Source organism: Balaenoptera acutorostrata, chromosome 16, assembly GCF_949987535.1.
Source record: "Balaenoptera acutorostrata chromosome 16, mBalAcu1.1, whole genome shotgun sequence".
Classification (NCBI taxonomy): Eukaryota; Metazoa; Chordata; class Mammalia; order Artiodactyla; family Balaenopteridae; genus Balaenoptera; species Balaenoptera acutorostrata.
Genome location: NC_080079.1, coordinates 29,882,630 through 29,895,800, shown reverse-complemented (window position 1 = coordinate 29,895,800; position 13,171 = coordinate 29,882,630). Strand labels below are relative to the sequence as shown.

General features: G+C 38.5%; 1 protein-coding gene across 3 annotated transcripts in view; it reads right to left on the bottom strand.

Moving 5' to 3' along the window:
* The window catches only part of HPSE2 (heparanase 2 (inactive)), a 617,346-nt gene that overhangs the window by 559,352 nt on the left and 44,823 nt on the right, over positions 1-13,171 (bottom strand). For 2 of the 3 annotated variants that reach the window (XM_007187387.3, XM_007187388.3), the window contains exon 3: positions 1,460-1,621. The exons of the other annotated variant lie outside the window; for it this stretch is intronic. In XM_007187387.3, coding sequence (XP_007187449.1) covers positions 1,460-1,621 — 162 coding nt within the window. The remainder of the gene's footprint in view (positions 1-1,459; positions 1,622-13,171) is intronic. 3 annotated transcript variants of the gene reach the window in all.

Sequence of the window (13,171 nt, the reverse complement as noted above, 5' to 3'; positions counted from 1 at the left end):
ATAATATGCCTTCAAGCCACACTCTGGATGCACAGTTTAGGATCAGAATTACCCTAAGCTCTTTCTATGCCACATTAAAGAACACAGGGTCTGACATCTCTAATGTATGCCTAAAAATATTAGAATAAGGATAGCTTAAAATACTGCATTTCCAATAACTGAATTGGAAAATACTATATACATGTACTATTTGTACATTTGAGGTAGACTGAAGAAATTTGGAGAAAAACATGTTCTTCGCAAACATCTAAACTTAAACACAGTTTCACTAACCAATTTAGGATTTATTAGCCATAAATCACTTTTAAGTTTTCCTTCCTTAATGACCTATCAAAGAACAAAATATAGGGCCTATACTTATGAAATCTATAATCCTCTTCTCTGCTCTCCAAAGCCACATTTAAATCTGGCTTTCATCTCATGCTGCTGAGTTTTCCACCAGGTACAGATATAGAGTCAGAAGAGACTTGTGCTTTTTCAAAAGCAAAACAACCTGGTTGCTGGAAGCAACCTGGTGAAATGCCAGGAAGCCCGTAAAAAAATTTTAAATTTTCCTAACTTGGAGTTTACAAAAATAAGTGTGAGATGTTCACAGCCTGTCAGGCATTCCATCTTTTTATTTTTTTAATATTCATACACAAGGGAAAACACACACTTTGGTTTATTAAAATTTATTTGAATCAATATAATGCAGATCTGCCTTGCATTCCCTTAAGAAAATGGAGGTAACTCAGACTGCTCTTCTTAGTTCATCCAAGTCCTACATGATTCTCACATTAGAGTGTGCTATTAGAATTTTTTTCCAAAGCTTGACAAAGGCATGCAACTCACATGCTCTTTACCAGCAAAGTCTGCAGCAGCCCTGCAAAAAGTTGTTTCTCCTTTGAGCTCTCACATATATTCACTTCCCTCCTAGAACCAAGGATGTAAAGGAGTATGGCTCAGTCTCACAGCCTCTTTGTTCTTAAAAAGAAAATCAAATTCCCTAGATATTTTCAAACTCCACCAAGAATAGAACATTCTCAGCTCTGCCTGTGGATCATTATCTCTTTTACATTTCATCTTTATATTCACTGGGTTCACAGAAAGGGCATACACAGAAAGAGGAAAATAGCTGCTTCTTAGACACCAAATTTAGTAATTTTCTCAAATCTATTGGCACACATCTAAAAAGTCATATTTTTACAAGGCTTCATTAGGTTTTCATTGGTTCTCTCTTTTGAGAACACACATGCTGAACCGCCCATAACCTCAAGCCAAAATACATCTGCAAAATGTAATAAATATTTTTATATGAATATAAGAGTCATCACAATTTTAAAAGGGATAAGTGGGAAAAGACAGACAGATGCAGCTCATCTGAATCCCACTTTAGTGTCTCCCAAGCATCAAGTTGCTAACTGATGGAGACCATCAATCTACAGTGCTCTAAGATTCCAGCCGACGCCAATAACCTTACCTGTTAATATGAGATTACTGTAAGTATTGGAGAATTGCTCCTTTAGAAGAACCAGGTGCATCTGAGCTGCTTTCTCCCGTTGGAGCTCCAGCATAACATCAGGGTGCTGGGCAATCTTGCAGCCTTTCTGTTTATCCAAGGCAACATCACTTCGAACAATGTCTAAAAAAAGAAAGAAAGAAGACAGGCAGCAAAAAACAAAACAAAACAAAAGCCATATATACATCAAAGTCCTGTTGCACCCAATGTGACAGAATTTATAAACTACCAGCATTTTCATCAAAGTGAAGAGATTCAGAAATAATAAACCTGAAGGGTCTCCTACTTCATGATGCATCCTACAAGTTTCTCTGGTCATTTCCAAATTCTCTGGAGATTTCTGTTTCTTAGCTTTCTCTGACCTCATTTAAGATTCTCACTCCTCCATTCCCCTTCTCAGCTCACATCCAGGACTTATGTGCCTCCTGGTCCCTTTTCTTAACATCTTTTACCATGGGGAAAAATAATACGACTTTGCCTGAATACTAGTGACTATGAAGGTCATTCCCTCTACTTCAGGCTGTAGGACTGGGTGATAGCACCAGCATGTGTATTCAGGATACTTGGCCTGTTTTCAAATTTATCCCCCAGCCAGCCCATTCAGCTCAAATGAAAGCTGCCATTCTGTGGTATGACTGCTTAGGACTTCTACTGCTATTTTTCATGTACCTCTGAGTATACTCAGACTCATTAATTGCCCTTTAAATATATAAAGTATATAAAAGTATTTTGTGGGTCACTGAAGAAAGCAAGAGTAGGGCTAGAGTCACTTTGGAGAACTGCCTCTTTCCCAATTATTTTCTTATTCGTGACAGGCTGCCTTTCACACTTCAGTATGATTTTCACTCAAAGCATATGTATTCTCCAGAAAACAGCCCTTCTCAAAAACAAACATTCATCTAGAATGCTGCCCAAAAATCAGGGACCTTTTATGTCCTGAAGTAACTTGTTTATTTTTACAAATTAAAAGATAACTCAGCTGATTATCATAGGGACAAATGATATTATCAGCAGCAATCGGAATGACAACTCTAGAAACTTTCAAGTTTTACATAACAAACTGAAGGATTTTAGGGAAAAAAAGTGCTAAAAATAAAAAAACTGCTCTGCCACTACTGACACCAACGGCTTTGGAAAAGAAAAACTAACGCCCATGTCAATGGTACCTATAGGAAAGATTTGGCTCTTTAAGCAATATCAATGACACCTAAGAGAAAATAGGGCATGTGACATGAAGGGTTGATCATCATTCTGTGCAAAAGATTTTCAAACACATCAAAAGAGCCCTAAAAGAGAAGATCAGATATAAAAACAAACCCATGACAACTTCTACCTTCTGAGCACTAGGATGTGTGGTTGACAAAGATTAGCCAGATGTAAGAATGGTCCTCACTCACTCTTAGATAAAAATAGAGGAGCTGGTTGGAAATAATGCAATATTTATGCCTAAACATATTTATACCAATTTCTAGCATGTAGGCAATAAGGTGCACTCATTTAACAATCAAGAAAGTAATAATCTCATAGATTTTCTGAGCCTTGAATACAAAATTAGAATAAATTTAAGAATACACTCTAGTTTATAAGATCATCAATAGAAGGTTAAGAGGAATAATGAATACAGTATACATCTATTTAAATTACACTCTGTAAAATTTTTTAAATATAGTGTATCATTGAATCCTTCCAACCATCGATGAAAGCAGACATTGTTGACTAGCTGAGCCAAATCCTAAACACAATCCCTTCTCCTTTGCCTTCCTCTACTACAGAGACTGAAGAGCTAAAATATACAATTCTCCAGCTTTCCTTGAAGCAAAGAGTGGCCATGTAACATGCTTCCGGCCAATGAGCTGCAGGCACACATCCCTAGTAGGACTTCCCTGGCCAAATTAAAAGACAGAACTTCACTAAGACCAGTTTTTTTTCCTTCAGCCCTTTAGTCCTTCCTATTCTTTATGCCTAAAACACAAACAAAGTTATAGTAGCCATTTTGTGGCAATGAATCAAGAAGCAAGAGGGCAAAGGTCTTACGCACCAAGGGTGGTGAACAGGAAGATGGGAAGAGCTTAAGTCCCCTAACGTCATTATTGAGCTACCATACTTGTGCTAGACTGCTTATCTTTTGTTTCTTGTTATGTAACATAAAGGCACTATTTGTATAAACCATTAATAGTCAGTCATCTATTTTTGAAATCCTAATCTGTTTTGTAATCCTAAATGATAATGAGTAATATTATTATCCCTAATTTATATATGGAAAAACTGAGGTCCACAAAGCATAAGTGACTTGCTCAAGTTCACATATCATGGTCAGTCCCCAAATCCAGAAATTTTCAAAGCCAAATCCACTGATCTTTCCAGAAGTTACTCCTATATAGAAACTCAAGAACTTAATAGTAAAGTATGGTAAACAGTAAAACTGAGGAAATAGAAAACCTTTTTATACTATACAGTAGCATGCCACAGCTGATCTATCCAGAAAAGAAATACGGATGATACTTTCCCAAAAAACATTACAAAACTTGTACCAAAATATACTACAAAGAGGAAAAAGAAGTTTCAATTATCCTGATATCTTCTAATAGAAGTCTAATTCAAAGGGTAGAATATCTACTAAACTCTCTATTTCCTATGTAACAAATGTATTGTGCAGAAGGTAGAAGAAGCATAATTACAACTGATATCCTCAACGTCATTTAAGCCAGAACCTTGAAATAAAGTGAACAAATTACCTAATATTAAGAATAGTAAGGAAAGAAAACAATGGGCATGGCCTAACAAACATCCTAGACTTAAAAAGTACATTTCAACAATGTTTGGGGAAAACATAGATTTGCAATATAGAATCTTTTTTTATTGAGGTATAGTTGATTTACAATACTATATTAATTTCAGGTCTACAAAATCATGATTCAATATTTTTATAGATTATACTCCATTTAAAGTTATTATAAAATATTGGCTATATTCCCTGTACTGTACAATATATCCTTGTGGCTTATTTATTTTATATATGGTAGTTTGTAACTCTTAATCCCCTATCCCTATTTTGCCCCTCCCCGCCTTCCCTCTACCTACTGGTAACTACTAATTTGTTCTCTATATCTGTGTCTTTTTGTTTTGTTATATTCATTCTTTCGTTTATTAGATTATTCTACATATAAGTGATAACATATAGTATTTGTCTTTCTCTGACTTATTTCACTAAGCATAATACCCTCCAGGTCCATCCATGTTGTTGCAAATGGCAAGATTTCATCTTTTTATGGCTGAGTAATATTCCACTGTTCTATCAACAGATGAATGGATAAAGATGTGATGTGATATACACACACACACACACACACACACACACACATATATATAATCTCACATGTGACTGACCCCGTCGGTCATATGATTTATAAATATTTTTTTCCCATTCAGTAGATTGTCTTTTCATTTTCGCAATGGTTTCCTCTGCTGTGCAAAAGCTTTCTAAGTCCATTTGTTTAGTTTTGCTTTTTTTTCCCTTTATCTTAGGAGATAGATCCAAAAAATATTGCCATGATTAATATCAAAGAGTGTTCTGCCTATGTTTTCTTCTAGGAGTTTTATGGTTTTCAATCTTACATTTAGGTCTTTAATCCATTTTGAATTTATTTTTGTATATGGTGTGAGAAAGTAGTCCAGTTTGATTCTTTTGCATGTAGCTGTCCAGTTTTCCCAGCACCACTTATTGAAGAGAGTGCTTTTCCCCATTGTATATTCTTGCTTTTTTTGTCATAGATTAATTGACCATAAATGTGTGGGTTTATTTCTGGGCTCTCTCTTCTGTTCCATTGATCTGTGCATCTGTTTTTGTGTAGGTACCATTCTGTTTTGATTACTGTAGCTTTGTAGTACAGTCTGAAGTCAGGGCATAATACCTCTGGATCTGTTCATCTTTCTCAACATTGCTTTAGCTGTTCAGGGTCTTTTGTGTTTCCACACAAATTTTAAAATTGTGTTCTAGTTCTGTGAAAAAAATGCCATTGATATTTTGATAGGGATTGCATTGAATATATAGATTGCCTGGGGTAGTATGGTCATTTTAACAATAATGATTCTTCCAATCCATGAACACGTAATTATCTTTTCATCTGTTTGTGTTATCTTCAATTTCTTACACCAGTGTCTTATAGTTTTCTGAGTACAGGTCTTAGGTAGGTTTCTTCCTAGGTATTTTATTCTTTTTGATGTGATTGTAAATGGGATTGCTTCCTTAGTTTCTGTTTCTGATAGTTCATTGTTATATAGAAATGCAAAGATATCTGTATATTAATTTTGTATCCTGCAACTTTACCAAATTCATTGATGAGCTCTAGTAGTTTTCTGGTGGTGTCTTTAGGATTTTCTATGTACAGTATCATGTCATCTGCAAACAGTGACAGTTTTACTTCTTCTTTTCCAATTTGGATTCCTTTTACTTCTCTTCCTTCTCTGACTGCTGTGGCTAGGACTTCCAAAACTATGTTGAATAGAAGTGGTGAGAGTATCTAGGCACGCTTCTGGCCCATACAAGTCAATATATAGAATTAATCATCACAGTGACATTCTGGAAAAGGCAAACCTATTGTGCAGGAATCAGATCAGTGATTGCAAGAGGAACGGAGATTATTGAACACAAAGGGATATGAGGGAAGTTTGCGGGAGGTGATGGAATGTGCCATATTTTTATGTGGTGGTAGTTACATGACCATATAGGTCTGTCAGAACTCATTGAATTGTACACATAAAATGGGTGAATTTCCTTATATGTAATTATACCTCAATAAACATGAATTTTTTTTTAAAAAAAGTGGTGAGAGTAAACATCCTGTCTTGTTCCTCATCTTAGAGGAAATGTGTTCAGCTTTTCACCACTGAACATGATGTTAGCTATGAGTTTGTCATAAATGGCCTTTACTGTGTTGAGGTATGCTCCCTCTATGCTCACTTTCTAGAGATTTTTTATCATAAATGGATGTTGAACTTTATCAAAGCATTTTGTGCATCTATTGAGATGACCATATGGCTTTTATTCTTCAATTTGTTAATGTAATGTATCACATTGATTGATTTGCAAGTACTGAAAAATCCTTGCATCCCTGGGATAAATCCCACTTGATTATGGTGTATGATCCTTTAATATAATGTTGGATTCAGTTAGCTAATATTTTGTTGAGGACTTTTGCATCTATGTTCATACAGTTAACTATTGTAATTTTCTTTTTTTGTGGTATCTTTGTCCAGTTTTGGTATCAGGGTGATGCTGGCCTTATAGAATAAGTTTGGAAGTGTTCCTCTCTCTGCAATTTTTTGGAATAGTTTCGGAAGGATGGGTTTTAACTCTTATTTAAATGTTTGGTAGAATTCACCTATGAAGCCAACTGGTCTTGAACTTTTTATTACAATTCAATTTCATTACTGGTAATTGGTCTGTTTCACATTTGCTATTTCTTCCTGATTCAGTTGGGAGATTGTACATTTCTAGAAATTTGTCCATTTCTTCTAGGTTGCCCATTTTATCAGTGTATAATTGTTCATAGCAATCTCTTATGATCCTCTCTATTTCTGTGGTGTCAGTTGTAAACTTCTTTTTCATTTCTGGTTTTACTGATTTGGGCCCTCTCTCTTTTTTTCTTGATGAGTCTAGCTGAAAGCTCATCAATTTTGTTTAGCTTTTCAAAGAACCAGCTCTTAGTTCCATTGAGCTTCTCTATTTTTTGTTGGTCTCTATTTCATTTATTCCTGCTCTGATCTTTATGATTTCTCTCCTTCAACTAAATTTGGGTTTTGTTTGTTCTTCTTTTTCTCGTTCCTTTAGGTGTAAGGTTAGTTTGTTTCTTTGAGATTTTTCTTCTTTCCTGAGGTAAAGCTTGAATCACTATAAACTTCCCTCTTAGAACTGCTTTTGCTATATCCCATTAATTTTGAATCATTGTGTTTTCATTTTCACTTGTCTCCAGATTTTTTTTTATTTCTTCTTTGATTTCTTCAGTGATACATTGCTTGTCTAGTAGCATACTGTTTACCTTCCACATGTTTGTGTTTTTCCCTTAACTACTTATAGTGGATATAGATGATTTTACTATTTTTGTCTTTTAATCTTCCCACTTGCTTTGTATGTCATTGACTTACTACACTTACTATATATTTGCCTTTACCAGTGAACTTTTTCTTTTCATAATTTTCATGTTTCTAGTTATGACCTTTTCTTTTTCACTTAAAAAGTCCTTTTAACAGTTTTGTAAAGTTGATTTTGTGGTGCTGAACCCTTTTAGCTTCTGCTTGTCTGTAAAACTTTTGATCTCTCTAAATCTGAATGAAACCCTTGACAGATAGAGTATTCTTGGTTGCAGGTTTTTCCCTTTCATAATTTTAAATGTATCATGCCATGCCCTTCTGGCCTACAGAGTTTCTGCTGAAAATTCAGCTGACAGCCTTATGGGAGTTCCCTTGTATGTAACTTGTTGCTTTTCCCTTTCTGCTTTTAATAGTCTTTATTTATCTTTAATTTTTGCCATTCTAATTACAATGTGACTTGGTGTTGTCCTTTTGGGTTGATCCTGTTTGGGTCTCTCTGTGCTTCCTGGACCTCGATGTCTGTTTCCATTCCCAGGTTAGGGAAGTTTTCAGCTGTTAAGTTTTCAAATGTGTTCTCTGCCCTTTTCTCTCTCTCTTCTCCTTCTGGGACCCTACAATGCGAACGTTAATACACTTGATGTTGTCTCAGAGGTCTCTTACACTGTCTTCATTTCTTTCTTTTTTTTTTCTTTTCTGTTCAGCTTCAATAATTTCCACTACCCTGTCTTCCAACTCATTAATCTGTTCCTCTGTATCATTTAAACTACTGTTGATCCCTTCTAGTGTATTTTTTACCTCAGTTACCATATTCTTCATCTCTGTTTGGTTTGTCTTTATATTTTCTAACTCTTTGTTTAAAACTTCAAACTTCTCATACTATTGATCCATTCTTCTCCCGAGTTCTTTGACCATCTTTATAATCATTACCTTGAACTCTTTATTGGGTAGATTGCCTATCTCCACTTTACTTATTTCTTCTTCTGAAGTCTTATTTTGTTCTTTCATTTGGAACTTGTTCCTGTTGCCTCATCTTGCCTAATTTGCTGTTTTTATTTCTATATATCTGGTAGGTTGGTTACATTTCCCAGCCTTGGAGAAGTGGCCTTTTGTAGGAGACATCCTATGCATCCCAGCAGCATACTCCCCTCTGGTCACCAGAACCGTATGCTCTAGGCATGCCCCCTATGTGGGCCGCATGGGTCCTTCTGTTGTGGAGGGCTGACTGCTGTGGGCAGTCTTGTAGACATGGCTATCCACAGTTCAGTTGGTTGCCAGGCCCTGCCTTATGTGGAGGTTGCTAGCTGCTGGTGGAGGAGCTGGGTCACAAGATGGCTGTCTGTGGAACCCTGGGGGGTCCTGGGGTTACTGCTGGTTCACTGGTGGGCAGAGCCAGGTTCTGGAGTTGGTAGCTGTGAGACCTGGGTTCCTGGATCTAGTGTGTCCTGCCAGTGGGTGGGGCTGGTTCCTGACACAACTGGCTGCAGGTTCTAGGGTGTCCCAAAGCTGGTGTTGGCCTGCTGATGAGTGGAGCTGGATAATGAAGTGGCTGGCTGAGGAGTCTAAGGTATCTCAGAGCTGCTGTTGGCCTGCTAGTTGGTGGGGCTGGGGCCCAGAGGATCCCAGGGCTGGTATCAGCCTGCTGGTTGATGGGGTCAGGGCCCAGGGGGTCCAGAGGTGACTACTGGCTTACTGATGGGCAGAGCCGACTCCTAGGATCTCTGGCTGCAGGGCCCTGGCATTGGTGCTGGCCCACTGGCAGGCAGCCAGCTCCTGATGCAGCTGGCTAAGTCCAGGGTGTCCCAAAGCTTGTGGCCTGCTTGTGAGTGGGGCCAGATCCCAGGACAGCTGGCTGAGGGGCCTCAGGTGTCTCAGAGCTGGGGTTGGCTGCCTGGTGGGTAGGCTGGGTCCTGGTACAGCAGGCTGCAAGGCTATGGTGGTCCTGGGACTCGTGTCCACCTGCTGATGGGTGGAGTTGGGGCCCAGGGGATCCTGGAGCTGGTGCTCACCCATCGGTGGGTGAAGCTGGGTCCTGGGGCTAAAGCCAGCCAACTGACAGGCAGAGCTGAGTTCTGGGGTCGCTGGCTGAAGGGCCCAGGTGTCCTATAGCTGGTGTCAGCCCACTGATGGGTGGGGCCAAGGCCTTGGGAGTTTTGGGGCTAATGTTGGCTCACTGGTAGATGGAGCCATGTCCAAGATACCTGGAAGCAGGGCTCTGGAGGTCCTGGAGTTGGTGAGTGGGGCTGGTTGCAGGGTCCAGGGTGTCCCAAAGCTTATTCCAGCCTGCTGGTGGGTGGGCTGGGTCTTGCCACGCAGGCTGCAGGGCTGCAGTGGCCCTGGGGCTGCTGTTGGCCCACTGATGGACAGAGCTTGGTCCCGGGGTCTCTGGCTGCAGGTGTTCCAAGGTTAATGCTTGCAACAGGGGTGTGTCAGGCCCAGTTCTCAGCCCTCTGGTGGACATGGCCTTCTCCCAGGGTGGCTGTGGGCTTAGGGGATCTTAAGGCAGCCTGCCTGCTGGTGGGTGGGGCTGTGTCCCTGCCCAGCTAGTTGCTTGGCCTGAGGCATTCCAGTACTGGTACCAATAGGTTGGGAGTGGGGCCAGGTCCCAGTGCTAATAAGCTAGAGGGAGAATTCCAAATTGGCATTTGCCAGCACCAGTGTCCACATGGTATAACGAGCTCCCCAAAATGGCTTCTGCCAGTGTCTATGTCCCCAGGGTGAGCTCCAGTTGCCTCCTGCCTCTCCAAGAGGCTCTCCAAGATGAGGAGGCGGGTCTGACCCAGGCTCCTTTCAAATTACTGTTTCTGCCCTAGGTCCTGGAAAGTGTGGGATATTGTGTGTGCCCTTTAAGAGTGGGGTTTCTATCTCCCACAGCCCTCTCGTTCTCCTGAAAGTAAGCCCTGCGGGCCTTCAAAGCCAAACATTCTGGGGGTTCATCTTCCCAGTACAGGACCCTCAGGCAAGGGCTCAGACCCATGGCTCCTTCAGAAGAACCTCTGCTATTTTATTTATCCTCCCCCTTATAGGTCACTCACCCAGGGGTATGGGTCTTGACCATACCACAACTCCACCCCTCCTGTCCATCTTATTGTGGTTCTTTCTTTATATCTTTAGTTGCAGAAGATCTTTTCAGTTAGATTCTGGTCTTTCTCATCAATAGTTGCTCTGTAAATAGTTGTGATTTTGGTGTGTCCATGAGAGGAGGTGAGCTCAGGGTCTTCCACCATCTTGGTCAAACTCCCTATAGACTCTTTATTCAACCCTAATCTGTTTGAAATTGTATTAAAGACTAGATAAGCACAAAGCAAGGACACTTATCAACGATGTACAAGGCCACAGGTCCAGGAAAAGAGTTAATATCATAGATAGTAGACTCAAAATTCAAAATTATCTTGGGACCCTAGAAACTAAGAGTGAAATCTCCAAAATGTAGGGTGAAGACATGAACACAAAGTACTGCATTTATACTGAAAGTTAATTACATAGATGGGAAGACCAAATCAGACAGAAGTTTGAATATTTAAGATCTTATTAAGATCTGTAGGTTTTAGTTGAATATAAGCTTAATACAAGTCAGTGATATGCTACCAAATACGATATTACTGTAATCAGGATTAGTGCAATCAGACTAAATTAATAGAACTAGAATATCCAGAATATAGGAGGTAACATGGCCACACTGCATTCTATGCCAGCCAAGGGCAGCATAGTGAAGAGTTGGAGTTAAACAAACCTAGGCTCAAATTCTGGCATAAAGGTCACTTGTTAGTTGCAAAAGTGACAGACAAAAGCACCTCTGTAAGCCTCAATTTCTTCATCTACTGTTATTGTAGAGATGTAGAAGACTTAGCACTATGCATGCAACATAATAAGAGCTCTATAAAGGGTAGGTATTATTATTGTTATTAGTATGCTACTTGTGGTATTATTCACTTCCAGCTGTAATAGTCTCAGCAGTATACTAATCATTTGGAGTGCATCCAAAGAAAAGCACCAAGAGAGGAAATAATTTTATTTTTCAAATAGCTGGAAAAAAAACTAAGAGTGTTGACCTTGGCAAAGAAAAAACTAAAGAAGACCTGCTTTCATACATAAGAGACTTATTCTGTATAAATCCAGAAAGCCAAACATTATAGGAATAACCAAAAGACATACTATTCAATTACACATAAGAAAACTGTAGCAACAGAAGCTGTCCTATAAGGAAAAGAGCTAGTTGAGGATGGAGTTTCCTCATAAAACCTCCATACAGTTTTCCACAGTGGTTGCACCCATTTACATTCCCACCAAAGTGCAGAGGTTCCCTTTTCTCCACACCCTCACCAACAGTGTTATTTCTTGTTTTTTTTTAATTATAGCCATTCTAACAGATATGAGGTGATATCTCATTGTGGTTTTGATTTGCATTTCCCTAATGATTAGTGATGTTAAGCATTTTTTCATGTACCTGCTGGCCACCTGTATGTCTTCTTTGGAAAAATGTCTCTTCAGATCTTCTGTCCATTTTTTGATCAGATTTTTGGGGGTTTTTTTGTTTGTTTGTTTGTTATAGAGTTATAAGAGTTCTTTATATATTTGGGATATTGACCCCTTATCAGATATATTTGCAAATATTTTGTCCCATTCAGTAAGTTGTCTTTTCATTTTGTTGATGCTTTCCTTTGCTGTGCAAGACAAAATTATTTTTAAGACAAGAAATATTACTGGAGACACACAGAGACAGATCATAGTGATAAAAGAGTCAATATATTAGGAAGATATAACAACCATAAATGTATATACACATAACAAGTGAATTCCAAAATACATGAAGCAAAATCTGACTAAATTGTAAGGGGAATTTAACAATTATAGTTGGAGATTTCACTACTCCGCTCAGTATTTGATGGAACTAGACAGAAAAACAGTAAGAGTATCAAAGGTATGAAAAATACTATCTACCAATTTGACCTACTGACATTTATAGAATACACCAAACAAAAGCAGAATACACATACTTTCTAAGCACACATGAAACAATCAGGATATTCCTATGCCAGGCCATAAAGTAATCTCATAAATTTAAAAGGACTGAAGTCATACAAAGTATGTTCTCTGACAGCATTGGAATTAAATTAGGAATCCATAACAGAAAATCTCTAGAAAATCCCCAAATACTAAGAAACTAAACAACACACTTCTAAATAATGTATGGGTCAAAAAATCACAAGGGAAATTAGAAAATATTTTGAACTGAATGAAAGTGGAGGCACAAAATATCAAAATTTATGGAACAGCGCCTAAATGCTTAGAGAGAAAATTATAGCTTTACACACCTATATTAGAAAGGAAGAAGAATCTCAAGTCAATAATGTAAGTTCCCACTTAGAAGCTAGAAAAATTAAAAATTAAACAAAAGCAAGCAGAAAGAAGAAAATAATAAATATTTCTATTGATTTCTTTTCTGACAGAAATTTATGAAATAGAAAACAGAGAAACAACAGAGAAAAATCAATAAAACAAAGGACTTCCCTGCTGGCTCAGTGGTTAAGAATCAGCCTGCCAATGCAGGAGACATGGGTTGGGGCCCTGGTCCGGGAAGATCCC